This window comes from Mesoplodon bidens (assembly GCF_964165515.1).
Source record: "Mesoplodon bidens genome assembly, chromosome: 18".
In the NCBI taxonomy this organism is placed as follows: domain Eukaryota; kingdom Metazoa; phylum Chordata; class Mammalia; order Artiodactyla; family Ziphiidae; genus Mesoplodon; species Mesoplodon bidens.
This window is the reverse complement of record NC_138175.1, coordinates 55,121,593-55,148,849: the sequence shown is the minus strand read 5'-3', so window position 1 is coordinate 55,148,849 and position 27,257 is coordinate 55,121,593. Positions and strand designations below refer to the sequence as shown.

At 50.1% G+C, this 27,257-nt stretch overlaps 2 protein-coding genes across 2 annotated transcripts; one reads left to right on the top strand and one right to left on the bottom strand.

Annotated features, from left to right (window-relative positions):
- Positions 1-4,099: 4,099 nt before the first annotated feature.
- Positions 4,100-17,126, top strand: SIGLEC5 (sialic acid binding Ig like lectin 5). Its single transcript, XM_081216776.1, has 9 exons — positions 4,100-4,191; positions 4,269-4,649; positions 4,873-5,151; positions 5,409-5,456; positions 6,203-6,457; positions 6,540-6,824; positions 7,051-7,150; positions 8,017-8,098; positions 16,507-17,126. The coding sequence occupies exons 1-9, from the start codon at positions 4,155-4,157 to the stop codon at positions 16,696-16,698; spliced, it is 1,659 nt and encodes a 552-aa protein (XP_081072902.1). The 5' UTR covers positions 4,100-4,154; the 3' UTR covers positions 16,699-17,126.
- Positions 17,127-21,589: 4,463 nt separating this feature from the next.
- On the bottom strand, positions 21,590-26,852 carry LOC308606178 (cytoplasmic tRNA 2-thiolation protein 1-like). The gene is given in 4 exon segments (XM_081216777.1): positions 21,590-22,928; positions 22,931-23,403; positions 24,899-25,444; positions 26,825-26,852. Coding segments are annotated over 3 exon segments (1,050 nt in total). The 5' UTR covers positions 25,407-25,444; positions 26,825-26,852; the 3' UTR covers positions 21,590-22,859.
- Positions 26,853-27,257: the final 405 nt, after the last annotated feature.

Genomic DNA, 27,257 nt, shown 5'->3' with positions numbered 1-27,257 from the left:
CTGAAAGGGTTCTGGCATTCTGGTTCTGGTCTGCTTCTCACCAACTCCACCTGGTCTGACCTGGCCACCCCCATCTCACATCCCAGGCATTTGCAATAGTCCTGGAGGAGGAGTCTAGGCTCAGTACTGCAAGTAGAGGGATCAGGTGAAAGCAAATCAGAGCCCGCCCCTTTTCTGCTCAAGCCCTGAACTGCCTTCACACCTGTGATATTGTGATTTATCATAAGAAATATATATATGTTCGGTCTTCATCCCTGTTTCTGGCACAGAGCTCCTAAAAACCTGGGGATTTCCTAAGTAATGAGAGTGATAAAGGGGTCTTGTGTTATTTTAATGAGGCCGCTTTTGAGAAGCACTTAAGGTGGGGCTTGGTTGCCAGGGAAGCCCTAGAGGTGATTAGAGAGTTGGAACTTTCAGTCCCATGCCCTTGACTTCTAGGGAAGAGAGAGGACCTCAGAAGTTGAATCAATGACCAATGGCCACTGATTTAATCAATCATGACTATGTAGTGAAGTCTCCAAAAAATCCAAAAGCATGGGGTTTGGAGAAATTCTAGGCTGGTGAACAGGTGGAGATTCAGGGAGAATGGTGTACCCAGGAGAGCATGGAAATTCCATGCCCCTTCGCGCATAACTTGCCTTATGCATCTTTTCATCTGGCTGTTGAATTGTATCCTTTAATATCCTTTGTAATAATCTAGTAATCTAGATTACTGATAAGATAGTAAGTAAGCTGGTTTCTCTGGGTTCTGTGAGTTGCTCTAGCAAATTAATGGAACCCAAGGAGGAGATCATGGGAACCTCTGATCTATAGCCAGTGGATCAGAAGCACAGGTGACAACCTGGACTTGTAATTGGTGTCTGAAGTTGAGGCAGTTTTGTGGGAATGAGCCCTTAACCTGTGGGATCGAGCCCTTAACCTGTGGGATCTGATGCTATCTTTAGGGAGGTGGCGTCAGAATTGAGTTAATTGCTTGGTGATGTGGAAGAAAACCACACACACACATCAGTATTGCTGTTGAAATCATAACAACTCACTCACTGTGAGGACTCATTTTATGTGTCAACTTGGCTGGGCCACGAGGTGCCCAGACATTTGGTCAAACATTATTCTGGGTGTTCCTGTGAAGGTGTTTTTGGATGAGGCTGATATTTGTTTGTTTGGTTTACATTTTAATTTTATTTTATTTATTGAAAAAATTTAATACAAATTTTAAAGGTTACTTTCCATTTACAGTTATTACAAAATATTGGCTATATTTGCCATATTGTGCAATACATCCTTTTTTTTTTTTTTTTCAGGCACGTTGAGTCTTTGTTGCCACACACAGGCTTTCTCTAGTTGTGGTGAGTGGGGGCTACTCTTTGTTGTGGTGCACGGGCTTCTCATTGAGGTGGCTTCTCTTGTTGCGGAGCACAGACTCTAGGCGTGCGGGCCTCAGTAGTTGTGGCACGCAGGCTCAGTAGTTGTGGCTCACGGTCTCAGTAGTTGTGGTGCACAGGCTTAGTTGCTCCGCAGCATGTGGGATCTTCCCAGACCAGGGATCAAACCTGTGTCACCTGCATTGGCAGGCAGATTCTTAACCACCGTGCCACCAGGGAAGCCCCACAATACATCCTTGAGCCTATCTTACACCCAATAGTTTGTGCCTCCCGCTCCCCCACCTCTATATCCCCCCGCAATGGTAACCTTTAGCTTGTTCTCTATATCTGTGAGTCTGCTTCTTTTTTGTTATATTCACGTTTGTTTTATTTTTTTAGATTTCACATGTAAGTGATATACAGTATTTGTCTTTCTTTGTCTGACTTATTTCACTTAGCATAGTGCCCTCCAAGTCCATCCATGTTGCTACAAATGGCAAAATTTTGTTCTTTTTTATGGATGAGTAGTATTCCATTGTGTGTGTGTATATATATATATATATATATATATATATATACACCCCATGGATGAGATTGATATTTAAATCAGTAGACTGAGTAAAGCAGATTGCTCTCCCGAATGTGGGTGGGCCTCATCCAATCAGTTGAAGGCTCGAATAGAAGAAAAGGGCTGACCCGCCCATGAGTAAGGGAACTCCTCCTCCCTGAATGCATTCCAGCTGGGATATCAGTTTTTTTCCTCCCTTCGAACTTGAAACAACAGCTCTTCCTAGGTCTCAAGCCTGCATACCTTCAAAGTAGAACCACACCATCAGCACTCCTGGGTCTCCAGTTTGCTGACCACAGATCTTGGGACTTGTCAACCTCTGTAATCACACTGGCCAGTTCCTTATAATGAATCTCTTTATATATGTATACACATCCTGTTGGTTCTGTTTCTAGAGAACCCTAATACACCCAGAGTAAAAGTCAAATTCTTACAATAGTCTCAAAATTTCTTCATAATCTGACCTATGATACCCCTCAGACCTACTCTCCTTATTTACCCTGTTAATGACTCTGCTACCCTGTCATCCAGCTGCTGCTAAACACACCACACATGCTCCCACCTTGAGACTTCTGAATGCGCTCCTCCTTCGGGGTGGATCACTTTTGCCTGGATACCCATAGGAGTCATTCTCTTACACTCTTCATGTGTTTGCTCAGATGTCACCCTCTCCATGAGGCCTGCCCCAGCCATGTTTTTAAAACTTTCAGCAGTTCTCAACAATTCCTCTTCTGCTTTCCTGTTTTTCTCAATATTTATTTATTTATTTATTTGGTTGCACTGGGTCTTAGTTGTGGCAGGGAGGCTCCTTAGATGAGGCTCCAGGGCTCCTTAGTTGTGGCATGCATGTGGGATCTAGGTCTCTGTGGAACTGAACCCGGGCCCCCTGAGTTGGGAGCACGGAGTCCTATCCACTGCACCACCAGGGGAGTTCCTGCTTTCCTGTTTTTAATTGTTTCCTTAGACTACATCATTCTCCAAGAGACTGTGTATCTTAATTTTCTTATTAAATGTTAGTCTCCCCACTCAGATTTTTTTTTTTTTTTGGCGGTACGCGGGCCTCTCACTGTTGTGGCCTCTCCCGTTGCGGAGCACAGGCTCCAGACGCGCAGGCCCAGCTGCCATGGCTCACGGGCCCAGCCACTCCGCGGCACATGGGATCTTCCCGGACCGGGGCACGAACCCGTGTCCCCTGCATCGGCAGGCGGACTCTCAACCACTGCGCCACCAGGGAAGCCCCCCACTCAGATTTTTGACCCATCTTTTCCATCCTAGGAGATTATCCTGTGTTGTATCTCCAGCCCCGACATAGCCCCTACATGGGGGCATGGCACACAGCAGGTGTCCTCAAAGCCTTAGTTGAATGACTGAGTATCAGTGCCAGGCTGTGTCCTAAGCACTTGACACATATGAACTCATTTAATCCTCACACAGCATTTCTGCTAGTGTCTCTGTTTTTCAGATGAGCAAACTGAGGCACAGAGAGGCTAAGTAACTTTGGTAAAGTTGAACAGGTGGCAGGTGAGTTGGTAGGTAGGCAGGTGTCTGGGTTCCAACCCAGGCACTCCTTGCCTTCAACTCCCACATTCCAAACGCCCTGCGCTCGGTCTGCTTTGGGCATCAACACCAGGACCAGAGTCTGAGGCTGCCTGGGATGAGGACAGTGATGGAAACGGGGACCTAACTCCAAGGGGTCAGGAGGCTCCAGAGTCACTGGTGGGGACCACAGCTCTGTGACCACTGTGGACCAAGTCATGTCCAACAGACATACTTGTTGCTGAGAACTTACCTTCTCTCCTGACTTGTGGGCAGGCCTCCATCACCTGGACCCTCAGCCTGGGCTCCCTTCAACATGTGATAACGAATTTGCCCTTTGACCTCCCAGAGGCTCTGATCCCCAGGGAGCTGGACAGGTGATGCTCTCTTCCCTGTGTAGACAACAGTGCACGGGGAAGAGCTGCAGCTATGGGGCCTTGGGAGCCTAGACAAGCCTCACATTTCAGTAGCTCACAGTCTGCAGCTGCAAATGGGAGATTTGAGGGAAACACGATGATTTCCCAGCCTGACCTTCCCCCTCCTCTGGCCTGTGGCATCCAAGTTCCCCTTCTGCTTGGCCAAGGCTGTCTCTGTCGCCCACTGGCTTCCTGTTGGGGCTTCCACATTCGCGGCGCTTCCTTCCCTGACGGAGGCACTTGGACCCGGGCTCTGCGCTGGCGGACGCGGACATGCTGCCCCTGCTGCTGCTGTCCCTGCTCTGGCGGGGTGAGTGGGCCGCGGGAGGAGGGGCGGCAAGGGTGGGGGAGGGGCTGGAGCTGCAGCGGAGCCTCTGTGTCCCCCAGGGTCCCTGCAGGAGGAACGAGGGTACTGGCTCCAGGTGCAGGAATCAGTGACGGTGCAGGCGTGCCTGGGGGTCCACGTGCCCTGCTCTTTCTCCTACCCTGGGAGCTCGTGGTACTCCTATGGAAAACACTTCATCTATTGGTTCCGGGAAGGGGACGACATACACCGCAGTGATCCTGTGGCCACAGACAACCCATTGAGACAAGTGAAGCCAGAGACCCAGGGCCGATTCTACCTCCTCCGGGAACCCAGGAAAAAGAACTGCTCCCTGAACATCAGACATGCCAGGATGAGCGACACAGGAGTCTATTTCTTCCGAGTGGAGGAAGGTGATGTGAAATACAGTTACAGAGATAAGAAGCTGAATTTGCAGGTGACAGGTATGTCAGGGGCCCAGGAGAGGACCCTGGGACATGGAGACTCCCGTACTAGAACAGGAACAGGACACAGGACCACTCCCTGCTCCAGGTCTTGGGGTTTAGGGGTTCAGAAGAGACACAGGACCTGGGGTGAGCTGTGGCTCTGAGGCACTGGTCCCTCTCAGGGTCACACTCTGGGCCCCCATCCCCCTGGGGCCCAGGCATCTCCCTCTCTTCTCCTCAGCCCCAACAGAGAAACCTGACATTCATTTTCTGGAGGCTCTGGAGTCCGGCCGCCCCACAAAGCTGATCTGCCACCTGTCACTAGTCTGTGATGGGGGAAGAGTTTTCTCATTCTCCTGGGCGGGGGATGCCCTTGGTGCCATGGACCCAGAGACCCTCCACTCCTCGGTGCTCACCTTCACCCCGAGGCCCCAGGACCATGGCACCAACCTCACCTGTCGTGTGGACCTCCCAGGAGATCAAGTGACCATGGAGAGAACCATCCGGCTCAATGTCTCCTGTGAGTTTGGAGCGGGGCTGGGTCCCTGAGGGCAGTCGGCTGTGTGTGTGTGTGTGTGTGTGTGTGTGTGTGTGTGTAGAAGGCAGGGATAGAACGAGGGCCAGCTCGCTCTTTTATGGATCTGAGCCTGGGGAGCCGAGGTGGGGAGAGGCCAGGAAGGACAGCCATGCCCGCTTCCTGGTTTCCTTCCTTGGGTGCTGGGTCAGATTCCATCCCACCCTTCACCTCTGAAGCAAGGCCATATCTTTCCATCCTAGATGCTCCGTGGAACCTCAGCATCAACCTCTCCTTCAGAAATGTCACAGGTAGGAAGGGACCTCTCTTCTCCAGGGCTGGGTCCAGCTCCTGGGACCACCTCCAAGCAGAGAGGATGGGATTAGGGCTTGAATGCCATCACGTACGTACTGGAAGAGCAACGATAAAAATCACCACCCTCCCTCCCCCACCTCCCAGGCACGAGTCCACACACAGATTCAATACACATACACACATACACACACATACAAATATACATGCACGTACACACATATCCACATCTACATCTCTACACATACACACAGACACATACAGAAATGCACAGACACACATGCACATGCAATACACACACATACACACATGCAGCTACACACACATGGACGTACACATACAGGCCCCACACACATACACACCACACTTATACGCACTCACACACTCTGTTCAAAGCCCGTTTCACTTCACCATGGTTCTGCTCTGTGGTTTTGCTCCACAGAAGCCTCCTGAGTCCCACTTCCTGGTGCCTTCACTGAATCCATTTCCCAAGGCTTGAGGCTCTCTGTGCACTTTCCACCAAACAGCCCAGGCCTGTCCCATTGAGACACTGAGCCTCCCCTGAAGATACGAGGCCCAGACACGTTGGGTCAACCTCCTTAGGGTGTGAGGGTCCAGCCTTGGAACCCACACCGAAGCAAGCTAGCGGGCCAGGGGAGGAGAGGGAGAGGCCGACTAGGTCCTGCGAAGGCGGGAGGGATGAGACCTCAGCCTCCCCCAGTGCTCGCTGCACTTTCCCCCAAAGCCCTCAAGACTCTGCAAAGCAGCTCATCCCTTCTCATCTTGGAGAGCCAGGCTCTGCAGCTGCTCTGTGTTGCTGACAGCAACCCCCCTGCACAGCTGAGCTGGTTCGGGGCTTCCCCAGCCCTGAACGCCACCCGCATCTCCAGCACCAAGATCCTGGAGCTGCCAGGCTTTGGCGCTGCAGAAAGAGAATTCACCTGCCGAGCTCAGAACCCTCTGGGCTCCCAAAATACCTCTCTGAGCCTCTCCGTGGTCTGTGAGTGCGGGGACCCCTGGGGGCAGGACACCTGGGCCCAGGGTAGGGAAGAGGCACCGCTGACTCTCCTCCCTCTGTACAGACCCCCCGCAGCTGCTGGGACCCTCCTGCTCCCAGGAGGGTGAGGGTCTGCACTGCGACTGTTCCTCCCAAGCTCAGCCGGCCCCCTCCCTGCGCTGGCGGCTGGGGGAGGGGCTGCTGGAGGGGAATTTCAGCAACGCCTCCTTCAAGGTCACCTCCAGCTCGGCTGGGCCCTGGGCCAACAGCTCCCTGAGCCTCCGCGAGGGGCTCAGCTCTGGCCTCAGACTCAGCTGCGAGGCCCTGAACGTCCACGGGGCCCAGAGCGCCACTGTCCTGCTGCTGCCGGGTCAGGGGGCCTCTTGGGGGCAGAGGCTTAGGGGGAAAGGTGTTAAGGTCCTAGAAGATGATGCTTAGTGGGAGAGGGGCTGGCGCCTGGACAGACGGTGGCTGCTAGGACAGGGTGCTCCATCTCAGACCTGAGGGGGTTCTCCAGTAAGTTCTGCAAGTTCTGCAAGGAAGGCAAGAGACTGAATCTTGGGAGTGAGCTCATCTCACAGCCCTCTCCTCTGCAGGGAAACCGGCATCCCTGACCGGAGTGGTTTGTGGGGCCCTTGCAGGTGCCGGTGCCATGGCCCTGTTGTCACTGTGCTTGTGCCTTATCTTCTTTTGCATGTAAGCCTGTGTTCTTGGGAGGTGTACAGGGAGGTGTGTGGTAGGCAGTCCAGAGAAACATCACTTAATCCCAGAAAGGTCACTTAATCCCAAAAGGCAGAGCTGAGTAGACTAGATCCAGAGGGGGTCTTTTTTTTGCGGGGGAGGGGGGGAATCGGTAACAGCCTTCGTGAGATAGAATTCCCATACATTTAAGGTGTACAATTTATTGGCTTTTAGTCTATTCAGAGTTGTGTGTCCATCACGATGATTTTGATAGAACTTTTTCATTAGCCCATGAAATGAAACCAAAAGGAAACCCACACCCCTTGTCATCCCATCCGATCCATCCCCTGCCCTAGACAACCACTCATCAGTTTTCAGTCCCTCTAGAGTTGTCTATTCTGGACATTTCATATAAGTGGACTCATAAAATATGTGGACCCTTGTGACTGCCTTCTTTCGCTTAGCGTGATGATTTCAGGGTTCACGCACGTTGTGGCACGTGTCAGTACTCCGTTCCTTTTTATTTCCAAATAGTGTCCCCTTGTATGAATGGAACACATTTCTACTCATCCGCTCATCCCCTGATGGACATTTGGGTTGTTTCCACTTTTTGGCTATCATTTGCCAATAATAATAACATTCACGTACAAGTTTTCCTGTGTGAGTGGGGTCTTTAGTGATGGAAATTCAGTCTTGGCCAAGGTCCTGGTCATCCAAGAGGGTGAAGCACTCACTTGCACGTCAGGAAGGCCTCCGAGTCTGGTTCCAGGGTCCAGATGCCTGAGTTGTCTTACCAGGGAGTGGGGGCAGCCTGCTCACCTTTGCCCGAGCCATCCTGGCTGCAGTTTCTTCTCTTCTCTTACACTGGTTTCTTCTCTTAGAGTGAAAGCCCGCAGAAAGCAGGCAGCCAGGAGACCAGCGGGTGCGGATGGTGAAGACCCCGTCATGGGTATTGTTGCCTGGGTGAGTGATGTGGGCGTCTTCTCCTGCAGTGGGAGTCCTGGGCGTGTCCACTCGGTGGGTCCAGACTGAGTTCCTCAGTATTTCCTGCTCCTCCCTGGTCCCCCAGGCAGACACCTGGGCATTGACTCCCCTTCTGTCCTTCCCCTTCATCCCCCAGACGCAATGGTCCTCTGCTGACCACGGAGCCAACCTCACCTCTTTGCCAGATACAAGCTTCCAGAACCATCTCCCCCAAACCAGTACTTTCCAGCCCTTCTGGAGTATCAAAGCTGTTGTTTGCTACCATTGCTTAGAGAATCAAGTCCTAATCCTTGGTCTGATATATGAAGTCCTTCCTGAGGTCTCCCCTGATGGCCGCTCCAGCCACTGGTCCTGCCCTAGGGTCCAGTTACACTGGCCTTCTCACTGTCTCCATAGCAATCTATTACCTTACGACTCAGAGCCTTTGAATGTACAGTTCCTTCTACCTGAAACGCCCTCCCTTCCTCATGTCAACCAGACCACCTCGCCTCCTCCTTCTGGCTCCAATATCAACATCTCTTACTCTGGGAAGCCTTTGTCCTCTCCCTCTCTGTCAACGCCCATCCCTCCCTTCTCTATATCCCCGGAGCTCTGAGTCCACCCCTGTCCTGAGGGTCACATCACACAACATCACTACATTTACCTGCCTCCACCCTCTCATCGTATTTGTAAAGTCCTCGAGAGGGCAGGGGCTGTAATTGTCTCTCACTCTATCCCTGTCCAGCACGACCCCTCTTCTCTTTCTTAAAATTGGGCCCGCGTTGCCCTAAATGGAGTTATCCAAAATGCTTTGTTCGTGACCAAGCTATTATCACTGGAACAAGCAGTGTTCGCTTTGTTTTTCATAATATGATAAGCAAGTGTAAACCTCCCGTCCAACCTAAGACTTCAAACATTGATGATAATTTTTATCTACCCATGTTGCTCCCTGATCCGTCCTCAGTAACCACTGCTCTGAATCTCTCTTTTTTAAAATTAATTTATTTATTATTTTTGGCTGCATTGTGTCTTCGTTGATGCGCGCGGGCTTTCTCTAGTTGTGGTGAGCAGGGGCTACTCTTCGTTGCGGTGCGCGGGCTTCTCATTGCAGTGGCTTCTCTTGTTGTGGAGCACGGGCTCTAGGCGCACGGGCTTCAGTAGTTGTGGCGCACGGGCTTCAGTAGTTGTGGCACACGGGCTTAGTTGCTCCGCAGCATGTGGGATCTTCCCGGACCAGAGCTCGAACCCGCATCCCCTGCATTGGTAGGCGGTTCTTAACCACTGCGCCACCAGGGAAGCCCTGCTCTAAATCTTTTGTTGCTGGTGTTATCACATATATGTTTACCCAAAATGTACACTGTTTAGCTTAATTGCTTCTGAACCTACAAAGGGCTTCACGTTCTGCATACTCTTCTTGGACTTGTTTTGTAGATGCAACATTAGGTCGCAAAGAGTCATTCATATTTTACATAAAGTTGCAGTTCTCCATTGTATAATAATTCATTTTATCATTATGTCTATTATCTAAGCTTGTATTGATGGACATTTGAGTTGTTTCCAGGTGTGGCTCTTACGAACATTCTTATTCGTGTCTCATTGTATTCACATGCGAGAATTTTTCTTTAGCATTACTTAAGAATTTAATTACTAGGTCACAGGGTATGTAAAGTTCATATTTACAAGATCATGACAAATGGTTTTCCAAAGCAACTGCATTCACTTATACTCCCATCGGTGCTTATCAGATTCTGTTGATCTATAATCTCTCCAACACTTGGTTTTCTCAATTTTTTTTTGTCATCTCACCATCTCACTGTGGTGTTGGTTTGCATTTCCTTGGTTACCAATGAAAACAAAAATCTCTCTATGTCTTCAGTGGCATATGAACATGTTCTCTATAAAATGCCAGGTCACATCTACGGCCCATTCCCCTACTGGATGTTTGACTTTTTCTTATTAAATTTGTTGGAGTGCTTTATACATTTTTATACTGTTTTTTTTTTTTCTTTCTGGTTATATACATGGTAAATATCTTCTCCCTGTGAGTAGCTTATCTTCACTTTTTTTAAAGGTGACCTCTGATTATGGTAAGTTCTTAATTGTAATATAACCATATTTACCAGTCTTCTCTTTTCTATTGAGTGCCTTTTGGGTCTCATTTAAGAAACTCTTTCGGGCTTCCCTGGTGGTGCAGTGGTTGAGAGTCCGCCTGCCGATGCGGGGGACGTGGGTTCGTGCCCCGGTCCGCGAAGACCCCACATGCCGCAGAGCGGCTGGGCCTGTGAGCCATGGTCGCTGAGCCTGCGCACCCGGAGCCTGTGCTCCGCAACGGGAGAGGCCACAACGGTGAGAGGCCTGCGTATCGCAAAAAAAGAAAAAAAAGAAAGAAACTCTTTCCCATCTTAAGATTAGAAGGATATTCAAGTATAGTTTCTACTAAAAGTTTTCTGTTTTCCTGTTGACATTTAAGACTTCATCTACCGGGAGTTGAGTTTTGTGTGTGGTGTGCAGTGTTGATCTATATATGTTCTTCCTTCATTTCTAGAATAGTCCTTTGCTCCCTCCCCCGCTGATCTGCCATGCCATTTTTGCCATACATCAAAATTCCATACATGGGGGGGCCTCTTTCTGTGGCCTCTTCTATTTCAATGGTCAGTTTTATAGTCCCCGAGTCAGAACTGTGTCTACAGTCAACAGAATTTATAAACTCAAAAATAAGTCCTGGTATCTAACAGAGCAAAACATTCTCCTGAATCTTTTTCAGAAGTTGTCTTGGCTATCCTTGGCCCTTTGTTGTTCTATTTAAATGTTAGAGTCAGTTTGTCAAGTTCCAAAAAAAATACTCCTGTTGGAGTTTTGATTGGAATTACATTGAATCCATAGATCAATTCAGGAAGAGCGTACTTGTTTGTGAATTTAAGTCTTCTAATCCACGAAAAACGGATATCTCTATTCGTTTAAGTCTTTTAAAAAATGTTTTCAAGAAAGAGGGACAATTCCTTCACACAGGTCTTGGTCATCTTTTGCTATTTTTCTTCCTAAATACTAGTTATTGTTACTATTGTAAATGCTATCTTTTTTAAAGTGCATTTTCTGATTGCTCATTGCTGGTATGCAGAATGAAAAAAATTTTTTTCAAAACATATGAGGTTGTTTTTGTAATTTAAAAAAAATCACAGGGGCTTCCCTGGTGGCGCAGTGGTTGAGAATCTGCCTGCCAATGCAGGGGACACAGGTTCGAGCCCTGGTCTGGGAAGATCCCACATGCCGTGGAGCAACTAGGCCCGTGAGCCACAACTACTGAGCCTGCGCGTCTGCAGCTTGTGCTCAGCGACAAGAGAGGCCGTGACAGTGAGAGGCCTGCACACCGTGATGAAGAGTGGCCCCTGCTCGCCGCAACTAGAGAAAGCCCTTGCACAGAAATGAAGACCCAACATAGCCAAAAATAAATAAATTAATTAATTAATTTAAAAAAATCACAAATTGGTCTTGGGTGCCATTTAGAATCTTGTTGCATTGGTAGCTGGAAAATTCTTAGATCTTATCCATAAGCCTGCTGAACCATTCCTTTTCAGAGAGAAAGATACCATCTGAAAAATTTGTAATATTCTTGTTTTTAACGGTCAAGGCAGCTGAATTTGATGCACATGTAATGTCATTTCCTTCAAGAATCAGCTGGTCCTTTTGGGCTTCAGTTACTGAAGAAGAAACACCTAGCCTCCTGCAACCCCTGCAGATGTATTTTTCTTCTGAGAGGTTTCAGATTTCAACAAATGACTCACTCCTCTGAATAAATGGGGAAGTAAGTACACCAAGACTGCCTCATGTGGTAATGGAAGTTCGTGTGACACTTCAGATTGTGGGCAGGTTGTTTGAACAGTAGTCAATTTCTTTTCATTTCTCCACCATTTGTCCACACAGAGCTGCTCCTTTTACTTTTTTTGGTTTGTTTGTTTGCGGTACGCAGGCCTCTTACTGTTGTGGCCTCTCCCCTTGCGGAGCACAGGCTCCAGACGCGCAGGCTCAGAGGCCATGGCTCACAGGCCCAGCCGCTCCGCGGCATGTGGGACCTTCCCGGACTGGGGCACGAACCCCTGTCCCCTGCATCGGCAGGCAGACTCGCAACCACTGTGCCACCAGGGAAGCCCTCATTGTTTCTTGTACCCAGTATCGCTGTTAGAAATCTTAGGTCTCACACATTGGTAGGTAATCCACTCATTCTCCCTGGAAAGGTTTATATGTTTCTCTTTGGTTTTGATATTTTTAAGAATACTCTATTTGGATGTGGGCTTTTCCTTGTCTTTTTTCTTGTGTTTGTGGGGTCCTTTGAGCTGAATTGGTTCATTTTTTCTTTAATTCTGGCAATTTTATCTCCACTATTTTTGTCCAAATATTTCTTCTTCTTTTAATTTCCTTTTTATCTCATTTGGGGACTGTTGGGATTTCCCTGGCGGTCCAGTGGTTAAGACTCCGTGCTTCCAATGCAGGGGTGGAGGGTTGGATCCCTGGTTGGGGAACTAAGATCCCACATGCCGGGTGGCATGGCCAAAAAAAAAAAAAAAAAAAAAAGCATATCATTTGGGGACTATTATAATCTGAGCTGAGATTTTCTATTTCTGTCCTCTATCGATTGTAACTTTTCTTTTTTTAAAAAAATATTTATTTATTTTGCCTGTGCCAGGTTCTAGTTGCAGTATGCATGCGGGATCTAGTTCCCCAGAGAGGGATTGAACCCTGGTCCCCTGAATTGGGAGTGCAGAGTCTTACCTACTGGACCACCAGGGAAGTCCCAACTATTCTCTTCATATGTTGTGTTCTTCATCCTTCCCTACTTCCTTCTAGGGGAGACGTCAAAGGCCTTTCCAGCCCACTAACGTGCCTTCAATTGTATTCATCCTATTCTTCATTCCGCCATTGGGTTCTTCCTATTCTATTTTTCAGACATAATATTTCCACTTTTTACAGAACTGCATACACATTTCCTTTTCACATAATTTATGTGATTACATGACTTCTTGTTTTACATTTTATGTGCATAATTTCTCATGTATATAATTTCCTTTTGTTCCTCGCAGTTTTGAGATATATTTGACATACAGCACTGTATAAGTTTACGGTGTACAGAATAATGATTTGACTTACATACATCATGAAATGATTAGCACAGTACGTTTAGCAAACATCCATCATCTCATATAGATACAAAATTAAAGAAATAGAAAAAAATTTTTCCTTGTGATGAGAACTCGGGATTTACTCACTTAATAACTTTCCTATATAACATAGAGCAGGGTCAATTATAATTATCCTGCTGTACATTACATTTCTAGTACTTATTTATCTTATAACTGGAAGTTTGTACCTTTTACCACCATCATCCAATTCCCCCTCCCCCAGTCTCCCACCTCTGATCACCACAAATCTGATCTCTTTTTCTATGAGTTTACTTGTTTGTTCATTATTGAAGTATAATTGACCTACAACACTATGTTAGTTCCTGTTACACAACATAGTGATTTGATATTTCTGTATGTTTCAAAATGATCACCATGATGTCTAGTTACGTCACCATACAAAAATATTACAGAGTTATTGACTGATGTACCTAATTTCTTGTTCTCACTTCCATGATGGTAATATCATCACTCACTTCTCTTAGTGCATTTAGCGTGCTTAGTTTAAACCCTTGATCAAAGTGTTCTAATACTTGTGCTTTAGAGGTACAGGAAGTTCCCAGGTTCCGTTGGCTTGTTTTCCTTCTGGTACATTTACACTCCACAGGTGTCCAGTCCTGTGAGCTGGGAGGGCATATTCCCCTGGGGATGTTAGTTACTCTGTCTGGAGTACTGATTGGGTGAAGGTGAAAGGCAGGTGATAGTCTGTATCAGCTCAAAGGAGCAACGGGGACCAGCCCCAGGGTGGAGCTCCCCCAGGCACCAAAACCACTGCCCATCATTTCCACTTCCTGTCCCCCCAAGAAAGCAGCTTAAGTCTCCCCTTTGCCTTCTGACCCTCAGAGAGAAGGAGCTCTGGGCAGGGACTCTTCGTGGATTTTGATCCACTAGACTCTGGAGTTTGGAAAGGAGAAAATGATGACAAGAATCCCAAAGGCCAGTGAGGCTCCATCTCTGCTCTCATCCTCTTCACTCCAGGGAAACTACGGTGCTTATCCAGCACTTACCTCTGGCCACCTGCATATCACTGTCCTGTCCACGCTCCCTGAATTCTGCAGGCAATGATTGTCCCAAGGGAAGAGTAGAAGAGAGAAAGGAGCAGAATTCAAGCACATTTGAGGGGAAACATCCTCTCATCAACAAGGCAGATTCCCCAGCCCTGGGCTGCAGCACATCACCTCCCCGACCCCATTTGTTCACATTAGCCTTTACTTCCCCCTAGGGACTTCGGTGTGATCAATTGATTAATCAAGCAATCGACTCATTGATTTATAAAATTTTGTCATCCTGTAGTTCCATCTGTAGTTCTTCTATTGTTGGATCTTGGTGAATAGAGCCAGTGGCATGTGTGAATTCACTATCTTGACAGGAACTGTGACAGAGAGCTTTGTTTTCCCCATTATTTTACTCTCAACCTTTCTGTAACTTTCATACTGTAGGCAGAATAGTAAAGCGATGAGCTTCATAGTCCCTGAAGTTCAACTTCCTGTGTTCAAGTCCTCGATCCAACCACTTCCAAGCTGTGTGACCTTGGACAAGTTAGTTAACCTCTCTGTTTCTTTATTTTCTCTTCTGGAAATGAGACCGTGGATATGGTGGTACCTGTTTCATTGGGTTGTTACAAGAAATGCTTAGAAATGTGCCTAGGTCATGGGGAAATTGCTTACAACTCTTACCTAATGTTACTATTCCCCCCTCTAATAAGGAACTGCACGAAGGCAGGTATTTTGGGCTGTTTCAGGTCCTCTTATGTCCTCATTTGCAAGAACGGCACCTAACTCATAGCCAGCACTCGGCAAAGAGGTATTGAATGAAAGAATGCACATATCACTTTCTCCTGTTTATTCATCTGAGCTGCATGTTGCCTTATGATGATCAATTTAATCCCTTCTTAATATATGGTAAGGCTATTATTAATGGACGCACATCCTTATTTCTCCCTCTTTGGCTGCGGTAGCGTCAATACACCTAGCTGCTTTGTCATTTCATTTTACCTTGCTCATGTCTAATACGGGCAGCTCTGTCTGGATATTCTATTTTTTTTGCTGAGGTCATAAAACCATTTATTCCTAACCTGGAACTCATTTTTTTTTCTTTCTGAGCTACTTTTGAAGGCTAATGTTGCTTTCAACATACTCTTCTATAGCATGATGATGTAGAGGTGTGGGCAGACTTGAGAGAGAGAAGGGAATGGCTTACCAGTGTCTGGGTACCATCTGTGCCGGGAGACTTGGGTCCTGCTTTATTTTCATTTTTGTTTTATTGAGCCCAGGCGCAGGATCCAGAATTGCCATCTCTTTTTAAAATTTATTTATTTATTTATTTATTTATTTATGGGTGTGTTGGGTCTTTGTTGCTGCGTGCAGGCTTTCTCTAGTCGTGGAGAGTGGGGGCGACTCTTCGTTGCGGTGCGTGGGCTTCTCATTGCAGTGGCTTCTCTTGTTGGGGAGCAAGGGCTCTAGGCATGCAGGCTTCAGTAGCTGTGGCATGCGGGCTCAGTAGTTACGGCACGCAGGCTCAGTAGTTGTGTTTCGCAGGCTCTAGAGCACAGACTCAGTAGTTGTGGCACATGGGCTTAGTTGCTCCGTGGCATGTGGGATCTTCCTGGACCAGGGCTTGAACCCGTGTCCCCTGCATTGGCAGGCGGATTCTTAACCACTGCACCACCAGGGAAACCAGAATTGGCATCTCTTTTCTGGTTTCTGCATAAGCTATCTCACAATACACCGCAAAGTTAGAAATTTGCTTTGTTTACTTGTCTCTAATCCAGTGCTCCTAGCAGACTGTAAGCTGCCTGAGGTCAGGGTCCATGTCTGTTTTCTCACACAGTCCACCTGGCCCCTCACCCAGGACTTGGCATGAGAGACACTGTCAGTAACACAGCAGACCTGGGTTTGAGTCCTGGCTCTGCCATTTACTATATGAGTGACCTTGGGCAAGTTACTTTACCTCTCCCCACCTCAGTTTTCCTACCTGTAAAATGGGGATAATGAGAGTATCATTCATACTGGGGCTTTTTGTGAAGGTTAAATACGATTCGTAAGCCCTTGATATGGCCTAATCAGTCTTAGTATTACAAAATTGTAAATGAATGAGTGAATATTTGAGTTCATAGGAAACACGTGTGGAATAAGAAGATGAATGAATAAATGTCCCATCAGGCCGACTTTCCCTTGGAAGGGAAAGTGCCTGCCTTACTCCTTCTCTGACTCCCTTTTCTCCCCCTTTACTCAGGGTTCCAGGCAAAAGCCCTGGCCAGACGGCCCCCCAGACCAGACGTCGTCCCCTGCAGAGGATGCCCCGCCTTCAGGGGAGCAACAGGAGCTCCATTACGCCTCCCTCAGCTTTCACGGGATGAAGTCTCGGGAGCCTTTGGACCAGGAGGCCACCAGCATCACCGAGTACTCAGAGATCAAAACAAGCTAATGAGGACTCGCCCAGAGCTTGGTCCTGGCTGGAGGAATCACAGCCTCTGTGGGGAAAAGGAGAAGTCAGGGACTAGTTGATGAAGCCTTTGTGGCAGTATTAGCATTAACTACTGTATGGGTGTCCCCAGGTAGAGCAGAAAGAAGACAGGTGATAGGATTAGAGAAACCTGGGCTCCATCAAATGCAGGTTCCAGCACTTCCTAAGGCATCGTTAGCAAGCAATTCACTTCATCTCTCTGTGTCTCAGTTTTCCATTCTGTAAATCAGAGATCATGTGTCTTACCTCAAAGCTGTATGAGAATTAAAGAAAGAACATAAAAATCAACCAACAGAGGTCCCGTCATGTGGCGTGCACTTAGTGTCTGCTGGTTTCTCTTCCTTGAACAGAAAGGTCCTCCTGGCAAGTTCTCCTGAGGCTGGGGGTGACTAGTGTTGACCTGAAAAAAATAGACAGCCAGACATTTCTCCAGCAAACATGGGTTTATTCCGCATTAGCTGAGCATGGCAACTTGGGGTCTGCAACCATTGTGAGCCATGTGCAAGTTCTGACACAGCAAGGGAAGGAGACCGCTTTTATAGAGGGGCAAAGGAAGTTGGGGGCTAGAGTAAACAAAGAGTCGCTGGCTTTTCATTGGCAGAGTCCTTGCCAGGAAAGAAGAGCTGTCTTACTTCTTCCTGTTGGGCTCTACTCACACAGGCAGTGAGAGGTCTCCCTCTGGTCTCCTGACTCTATTAAATTGAAGCTTCACTTTATTCATTTTTTACACCAGGCACAGAGGACAGGGTGGCAACTTGTTGATGTCATTCTCCTTCCCAGGACTCTTCGAAGCCTCCCCAGGGAAAGATCAGCCCCTCAGCCTGACATTCGGTTCACAATCTTTATCTCCTTGCCTCACTTTTATCTGTCAATTCTTGCAGCACATTTCCATCACTTCCTGACCTCCAGTCCCTTCCCTATCTCATTTATGGATCCTAAAGGGATCTTCCCAACAGCCAGAGGGCCGACCCTTACTCTCCTGCACAAACCTGTTTGTGGCTTCCTGGTCTTAGTACATTGCAAGCATCTGTCCCAGCATTTAAAGTCCTTCATGGGGACTTGCCTGGTAGCACAGTGGTTAAGAATCCGCCCACCAATGCAGGGGACACGGGTTCGATCCCTGGTCTTGGAAGATCCCACATACTGCGGAGCAACTAAGCTCGTGCACCACAACTACTTAGCCTGCGCTCTAGAGCCCGAGAGCCACAACTACTGAGCCCGGGTGCCACAACTACTGAAGCCCGTGCGCCTAGAGCCTCTGCTCTGCAACAAGAGAAGCCACCACAATGAGAAGCCCGCTCACCACAACAAAGAGTAGCCCCTGCTCGTCGCAACTAGAGAAAGCCGGCGTGCAGCAACGAAGACCCAAAGCAGCCAAATATAAATAAAATAAAATAAATAAATTTATATATAAAAAAGACCAATTACCTTCCAAAGAAGAGCAGCTTGACTGACTTATCAAGTAGCACCGTGGAGAGCAGAAGAAAGCAAATACTAACTTGAAATATAATTTTATAACCTATACTCTGTAAAGATAATTCAAAAATGAGGAAGCAATACAATTTAGAACAAATAAATGAGAGGTTCTCTACCTGTAGAATAACAATTGAAGATAGTTTAAAAATTCCTGACAGTAAGGATTTCCCCAGAGGTCCAGTGGTTAAGACTCTGCCTTCCAATGCAGGGGGCGTGGGTTCAATCCCTGGTCAGGGAACTAAGATCCCACATGCTGTGGGGTGCGACCAAAAACTTAAAAAGATTTCCTGACAATAACAACAGCTAAGTCCATAGCTGGGGGGCGGGGGTAAGTGGACTTTACATTTCCTAACATATGCAGATTATCCAGGAGGAGATAGAGGTTTTCATTTACTTTAATAGGTTAATTATGCATGTAGGAATTTTATGGTAATGACGATAAGAATAGAATCAGAATGTATGACTTACAAACTAGAGGTCTTTAAAAGTATCCTATAAAAACTTAGTAAATCAAAAGAAGACAAGAATGGAGAGATAAAGGATAAATGTTTCAGTTAAAAACAGAGAGCTTGGATTCTTTTCTTTTTTTGGCGGTACGCGGGCCTCTCACTGTTGTGGCCTCTCCCGTTGCGGAGCACAGGCTCCGGACGCGCAGGCCCAGTGGCCATGGCTCACGGGCCCAGCCTCTCCGCGGCATGTGGGATCTTCCCAAACCAGGGCACGAACCCGTGTCCCCTCCATCAGCAGGCAGACTCTCAACCACTGCGCCACCAGGGAAGCCCCAGCTTGGATTCTTATTCCAAGTATATGCTCTTTACAATATATGCTTCTAAATTATAAGGATAGAGAAGGCCAAATGTAAAAGCAGACAAAATTAGATACTATGACAATGTTAATTTAAAAAGAATGCCTTCTGAAGACCCTCCGACTTAGGTGCCCTGCTGGCCTAAGGCTCAGGACCTTGTGCCTGTGGATTGGGGTCCTTGACAGATTTGCGGGTTTTCCTGAACTCAGTGCCCAGCTATGATCCAGAACCATGGACAGCGTCAACCCTTCAGCTAGGACCTCCCCGGGGTCTGGCAGGGTGGTTGGAGTGCCCCCTGGGGGCAGATCCCTGACCTGTCTCAATTGCAGAGGAAAGAGGGCTGGAGGAATGGGAGTGGTGACATTCTGTCTCTCAGGACAGAGGTGCTCATCAGGGGACAGCCAACTCCTCCTCAGTCTCCCCTGAAAACCTCCTCATCCTAGGGAAGAGGGGACTTAGCTTCAGAGACACAGTGCATTTCTCACAGTTCTTTGCCCCTCGGGGCTGACTCTACCCTCATGCCCTGCAGAAAATCTTCCCTGTGTCAGATTCCTCCCCTTTCTCCCCTCACTTTCCAGTAGGTTGATAGTTAGCTCTTGTTTTGAATCCCTTTCTCATACTGTCATGGAACTCTGGATGACAGAGAACATGGTTTATGATCATTTTCTAGGCCTGGCGCTCTGCCATGTCCTGATTCAGCTCAAATAAAGGAAGGAAGTATCAGAAGTCTGGTTTAGCTGATGGGTCACAGAAATAAATTCTAAGTTTTCCTTCTTCTCCATGAACGGTAAATATTCAGATTGGGGAAAGGATCCTGTGGCCTCAGTGGAACACAGCATGGAGAGAGTTATCATGAAGCGCAGAGGAAGCCAGGCAAGGTCAGGAAAAAGTAGTAGTGGGGTAAGGAGAGGAAGCTTCGATAGATACCATAAAGAGGGGAGACTTTCTGAGGCTGGAGGGATTGTACAGAAGTTAGAACTCATTCTGCAGGTGTGAGTGCAGGGCTCCTGGGAAACCTGAGAATGGACTGAGAGCCACATGCAAATCCAGTGGCTTTCTGAACTGAAGTTGACACCAGAAACCTGCACACATCACACCCACTTCTGGGTCTGGACCCAGCACCCCAGTTCTCAGTTTCAGCCTCTGACCAGAAGGAGCCCCTTGCAGATGAGTTTGAGGTCAGCCATCCCTTCTTGAAGCTTCTTGTGTGATCAGGCCTGGGCTAAGAGCCAGGATTGAGAAGATTCTGTTTCAGGGAGGTCCTGTGCCCCCCCCCCAATCCCCTGCTCTGAGGGAATTTGAGGAGAGCAGCGAGAGACCACAGTCCATCCATTTTCTGAAGGGGATGGAGATGGACTCTTGGGGGAGGCAACATGAGTGGAGGGTTGGATGGAAGGAACCACCTTGACAGGTTATCATCAGACCTGGGATGAGAAGAGCTCAGCCTTCACTTCCCTGGTCATCACTGGGGAGAAGGGGAGCCCCTGAAAGAGGGAGGAGTGGGGGCAGTCCAATCCAGAAAGATCTCTGGATGACTGCTGCTTCTGAAGCTGCCCTTGATGTCCAGATAGAAGGAACGGACCTGGTGGTGTCGGTCATCCCAGACCTGCCCCATCCAAGCCCAAGCTGCTGCCACGACCCTGGCTGTGATCTGCAACACGTGACTCTATGCAGGGTCCTTGGTCTCCACTTTGGGGTACAACTTGGAGAAGCACAAAGGGTAGGAGCTGCAGGTATAAGGCTTGGGGACACTGTGTAGGACAAAGTGCTTCTTCGTGCTCTGACCTTCTCTCATCCTGAAATTTCTAGGTTTCCTCTAAAAGAGTCTGCATCTTCTGATTTATGGAAGGGGCCAACATAGACCACGATCCTCCTGTGCTCACAAACAGACCAGGTCAAAAGCTGCAAGGGAGGATCAAGGACCTTGGGCCTTTTCCATCTCTTTGAGGACCTCCTCCTATGACTGCTCTGTGAGCAACAGAGATGCCCGGATGGGGGCAAGCAGGACACTGGGAGATGGCATGAGGATCATCCTAGTGTCATACTTTTCTGAGCTCTGGTTCTCTCTGTCCCTCCCCAGTGTTGACCCAGACACCTGACATCTATATCCTGGGGACCCTGGAATCTGGGCATGAGGGAATCCTGACGGGGTAGGGCACCCAACAACTGGCAAGGGGTGTCTCTGAGTCACCCTCCCCCCAACACACATCTTATGCTCGTGAAGATGCAGAAGCTCTGCATCCTTGCACCTTCCCCACCGCAACGTGCTCAGGTGGACTCAGACCCACTTCATGGCTGCTGGTTCTGGGAAGGAGACATCCTCACCTAGATGGGAGGAATCGGGGAGGCTTCTGGGAGGCCCCTGGAGGATGTGAGCCAGAATATGGGAGAGGAGGGCACTCCTGACAAGGGACTAGCCCAGCACAGCTCAGAGGCGGGACAGAGGACACCAAGTCTCCCCAGGGGTCAGGCAAGAAGTTTCTGAGCCTCACACCTGTCTGGACTGGCAGGGAAGCAACCCTGCAACCCAGAGCCCCCTGGTGGCCAAACTTTAATACGAACAAGTCGGACAGCATTTGTTGAGCGCTTTATCAAATACTCACAACAGTGCTTTGCTAGGAGGCTTTGATTCCATTTTCAGTGGAGGAAATGGAAGACCAGAGAGGTTAAGTCACTGACCCAGGCTCACCCAGCTTTGCCTCTAGAATCTGAGGTCTGGGGCGCTCACCCAGCGGCTCCCCACCCATCACACAGAGATTGGGGGTAAGGACTAAACCCACTGTCTCGAGGAGCCCCAGGCAGACCTCGGTGTAAACCCCTAGTTGAGGCTCCAGCGTGGTGACCTCAGGCTAGTTGGCCTCAGGTTGTAACAGGGAAGAGCCAAGTCTGACTCCATGGTGGATCTGTTTCTTTTACTTTAACCTTTGCTTTCAGATGCTTTTGTTCACTGAAAGGATACTGTCTATACATAATGGCCTGCCTCGGGGGAACCCTGCCCCTCTGCCTGAAGGTTAAACCAAAGAGCCTTTGTTCAGGGAAACATCCGGACCCTGTCCACCTGTGGTTGGCTACAAGAAAGAAGAAATGAACACATCCCCTCCCCGAGGCTGGCCATTCCAGGTGATATCTGCAAAACTTGTGGCCTTTTCACTTTACTTCCTCATCTCCTCGCCCTCTCTGTGCTGTAAAAGAGACTGGCAACCAAACCCCGATAAGATGCTTATTTTGAGACTTTAGTCTGCCATCTTCTCCGAATAAAGTCGTCTTCCTTGCCTCAACACTTCCTCTCCGATTTATTGGCCTGTGGTGCAGGGAGCACAGCGAGCTTGGACTCGGTAACGAGGCTACAGCCCACGAGATCGTGGTGCAGATGAAATGAGATGATCCAGCGCCTGCCCTGTACACAGCGCTCACACAGAAGCATCACGATCGCTGTAACTGACGTGCCCATCAAGTTACATGGTTTTGCTTATCCCACTGCAGGCAAACATGAAACATCAGGCACACAGGAGGCGCTCAAGAAGGGTTAGGACTATCTGAGCATGCCCAGAGCCCCACAGAGGTACAGGCAAGAGGCCCCCTAATTCCCACTCGCTCAGGAATGGAAAGTTGTTTAGTTCTCTCCTCTCTGAGGCCCAGGGGTCCCCCAGACACCCAGGAGTCCTCCGCAGCCCCAGGAGCCCAGAGCCCCAGCTTCTGCAGGACCACAGGTAAGGGGTTCCGACCCCTTCCCAACCTCACGCCGAAGCCCGGGCTAAGGTAACTCGGGTTCCTTCACAGGGTCATTTACAGGCGGCCCCGCACTCCCACGTCGTCGGATCCCAGGGGAGAACTGGAGTCTCTAGAAGCCGGGGATGGGCTCCGAAGTCGGGGGTCCGGACGGCTGTGTCTCCCGCGGAGACCCGGCGGCCCCTCCTCGTCCAGCCCCCGGCGGCCCTTGCCGATGGCCAGGCGGGGCCGGCCGCGGTTCAGGCCGTCCAGGAGGGCGCAGGCCTGGCACAGCGCGCGGCTGGCCAGCGCCCCGCAGCGGGAGCAGGCGCCGGGGGGCGGGGGCCGCGCGGCCGGGGCCAGCGCCAGGCGCTCGGCCGAGTGCACGAGGTCCAGCACCGCCGACGGCCGCGCCGCCTCCAGCAGCTTGAGCAGGTCGCGCGCGTGGCCGCGGAAGGCCTCGGGCGCGTACACGCACTCCTCGGAGAAGTAGTCCAGGCGGCGGAAGTGCGCGTACAGCACCACCTCCTTCTGCGAGGCCAGCTGCAGCGGGCGGCAGCGCGGCAGGGAGCCCCCCTCGCCCGGAGAGCCCAGGCCCCCGCCCCGCGCCAGCCGGCCCGCGTCGCCCCGCAGGAAGTTCATGAGCACCGTCTCCGCCATGTCGTCGGCGTTGTGTCCTGGGGGAGAGACGCGAGCCGGTGAGGAGGGGGCGCGGGGGCCGGCGGGTCCGCGGGAGAAGACCCCGCGGTACCGTGGGGCGGCCAGGGGGAGGCTGCGGGTGGACCCCGCGAGAAAGGAGAGGGGAACACTCCAGGCTCCCGTGGAGCAACTTGGGGTGCCCTCGTTTGCCCCCCTCGTATTGCAAACCAGGCTCTGTGCTCGGTGCCCTTTCAGGTAGTGAGTAAAACTGCTTTACGCTACACATATAATTTCAGTCTTAGTGAAAAGTGTACTTTAGACTGCACAGACATCAAAATGGCATTTGATGGAGATGCTCAAGTGGGCTGTTGACACAAGTGCCTCTGGGAATGCAGATTATGGTATTTAGAAGGACCAGGGAGAAAGTAAGTGTATATTTACACAACAGTCACCATAAATTTGAAGCTAAATCTCTACTTATTCTACAACTTGTCATATACTTGAGTCTATAGTAAAACACGGGTCTTAGGGCTTCTCAAGTCGGCCATACTTCCCCTCCTCAGGGCCTTTGCATAAGCTGTTTCCTCTGCTCAGAACCTCTCCCACCCCCTTTTTGTCCTTCACCTAGTTACCCACTCGGCTTCAGGTCTCCGCTCACTCAGGAAACGCCTCCTTAACCCCCCCCCCCGTTTCTCCCTTCACTAGGTCCTCCTGTGTCACTTTCCTTAGTGGCACAGGAAATAATTATAATCAGGTTATAATTACGTATGTGAGAAACGGACAGGAGCAGAGACTGTCTTGTGCATCATCATAACGGCAAACATTTATATGTTGACTGTTTCTCAGTGTCTTGTCTAAGTGCTTCATACATAATTCCCATAATTCGTCTAATTCCCAGTAACTCTAGGACCTAGATAGTATTAATATCCCCATTATATAAAAGAGGAAACCAAGGTTAGGTAGTTTGTTCTAGGCCATATAGCTTGCATCTGGCACACAATAAATGGTCAACAATTATTTGTTTGGTACAAATGATTGGTATTTGGTAATTACCAATTTGGTACAAATTATTTGTTTGGTACAGAGAAAGTGTTATCAGAGAGGAGAAGCGAATAGGGAAAAGGACACAGTTGCGTTCAGACTACAGATGCTTCTGGTGGGAGATGCCCCTTCATACTCCTCCTTTTGTGACAAGGGACACAATGAATGTCATAAAAAAAAAAGTGCAGAGAACCACAGCCCTAGCCCCTAGAGAGTACCCTGTCACCGCTCTATCTGCCAGCGTGTGTGTACAAAGCTGATGGCAGTGACTCAAAAGCTCACCATGCCCGTCCTAAGGACACGCACATACTATGAACCTTCAGTGTGCATGCACACCCCCCCCCTCCCTGTTTAAAGTTCCCAATTAGGATACACGCAGTCTCCTTTACGACCTCTGCGGCATGCGCCTCAGTGGCCTTACAGTGTCCGCCCCTCGCCCGCGCATGCGCCCGTTCCTCCCACCACGCCCCTCTGTGCCGCGCCTGCGCTCACCCGTCACGACGTGCGTGGCTCCCACGCGACGCGCCCCTTCCTCCAGCGCCCGGCGTCGCAGCACCCCGCAGAAGGTGCAACAGGAGCGGCTGCGGCCGGAGCCGGCCGTGCTGCGGGCCACGGCGTCCATCGTCCAGCCCCCGAAGAGCTCTGCGTAGGCCACGACGGTGAGCGGGAGCTCCCAGCGTGCTGCTTGCCGCCGCACGGCCGCCAGCGCCGCGTCCCGGTAGCCGCCGATGCCCTCGTCCACGGCCACGAGGTGCAGCGAGATGCCCAGGCGCGGGGCCAGCTCGCGCAGCACGTGCGCCAGCACAGTGGAGTCCTTGCCGCCCGAGGCGCCCACGGCCACCACTGCGCCGGGCGGCAGCAGGCGGCCCGCGACCACCGTGTGCAGCACCTCGGCCTCGAAGGTGGCGCAGAAGCAGGTGGCGCACAGTGCCTGGCCCGAGCGCGGACGGCGGAGGGCGGCTCGCGCCTTGTGGCAGGAGGCGCACTGCGGGGCGGGCATCGCGGAGTCCTGGCGAGGCGGCAAGGGGTCGGCTTCTCCTGGATGGGTGGAGAGGGGAGGCGGGTTACACGTGGATTCCGGATTAAGGGGTCGTTGCCTCCCGGCAGGCTGCCTAAATAGTGCCCAGAGTAAACCCATTGTGTGGAACACTCTTCCCCCAGCACTGTGCAGGCCTGGCACCTTCAAGTCTCAGCTTAAGCTTTTATTCATTCGTTCAACAAATATCCACTCAGTGCCTCCAAAGTGCCCAACATTGGTTAGGCACTGGGGACACAGCAGGGAGCAAAACAGGAAAGGTTGCAGGCACTAAGTTCTAGTGGAGGAGCCGACCCAAAATAGTTTTCAGATATAAATAGGTTACCCTCTGAGCTGAGGCCAGAAGGAAGAGGAGTTAGGCATTAGATCAAGGTGGTAAGAATTTTCCGGATAGAGTTAATACCAAATGCAAAGGACCTGAAAGGGCAGGTCCTGTCTGTGTTCTTTTGGGTGGAAGGTGTGTTGGTGGTTCAAGACTGGAGAGGGTCGGGGGCTTGGAGGTTGGCAGGGTGAGAAGCTTGGACTTTATTCTGAGTGAAATAGGAACCGTTAGATGGTTTTAAGCTGTACAGTCACAGGATCTAATTTCTATTTTAACAGGATCCCCGTGAATAGAGGGGTGGAGAGTGGCAAGGACAGACATGGGCAGACCAGTGAGGAGGCGCCTGCAGTGATCCAGGTAAGCAACAGTGGTAGCGCGGAGCACAGTGGAGACGGTGGAATTGGAGAGAAGTGGTCAGATTCTGCATCGCTTCCGGAGACAGAGTAGCTGGGACTCTGCCAAGTCTTGGGGGGCGGCAGTGGATGAAACAGAGGACTCCTGACCACTCCAACTTTTGTTTTGACTGGAGCACTTGTAAGGGTAGTGGGACCATTTAGTAAAGAGGTGGTGGGGGTTAGGGAAGAATGGGGAAGTATTGTAAGAGGAGTACGTTTAGGGCAAAGAATCTGGAATTTCTTTGGGGCATGGTAAGATTTGAGGTCCTTTGCTCTGGAAGTCTTTCCAGAACTCTGGGCTGGGTCTGGCGCCTCCTCTGGGCTTCCACGGCCGTCTGACCCTCACCGAAGGCCAGCCCTGACCACTCTAAGGTAATCAGGACAGAAGAGGGTGCGCTCGCACCGCACCCAGCTTGGGCGGTGGGAACAAGGAGTCAGACCCGGCCGGCAGAGTCCAAAGCGGGTCAGCAGGGACACCAGGGGCTTAGGGCACTCCCGCGTGGAGGGCCGGAGGGAGACCGGCTTTGGGGGGATCACGGAGCGGGAGTGCCATCTCCCGAGGGATGCCTACCGAATGCGTGGGAGAGAAATATGGAGACCGTCAACTCCTCCACGGCAGCGCGACCAAGGGCCGAGATCGACCCGCCGCGGGAGGAGGCACTCACCTGAGTAGAACCCGCGCCGGACGGTCCAGGCTCAGAGAAAACGCGGAAGCAGGTAAAATAACTACGACTCCCAGAAAGCTTTGGGTCAACCCGCGAATGACTCCCAGGTGCCCGTGCGGCGGTTCGGCCTGCAGCGCTTACGGCTCTCGGACAAGCTGGGCCTACAACTCCCGGCGATTCTCGCGGTGGTGTCTTTCGCTCCCGCCTACGGCTCCCAGAGTGCTCCATGCCAGTGCGGTTCGATTTCCGAGTGCGCCTGCGCAGGAGCTGGTGTAGTGTGTGATTTGGGTGCAGACATGCGGTGCGCGCTGTGGTTTATTCCAAAGATGGATGTTTTTCGGATTTTCTGCTCTTGTGGGAGCATGGTAGAGTTTGTGGTGGGGGTGGAGAGGCATCAGGGCGGGGTACGAAGGGGATAGGGGTGGGAAAGGGA

Excerpts from the sequence above, each read along its gene's own strand:
- SIGLEC5 (XM_081216776.1), top strand. The coding sequence starts at position 4,155 with ATGCTGCCCCTGCTGCTGCTGTCCCTGCTCTGGCGGG. Across the intron at positions 4,192-4,268 it reads GCTGTCCCTGCTCTGGCGGG|GGTCCCTGCAGGAGGAACGA; the intron begins GTGAGTGGGCCG and ends TGTGTCCCCCAG. Across the intron at positions 8,099-16,506 it reads TCATGGGTATTGTTGCCTGG|GGTTCCAGGCAAAAGCCCTG; the intron begins GTGAGTGATGTG and ends CCCTTTACTCAG.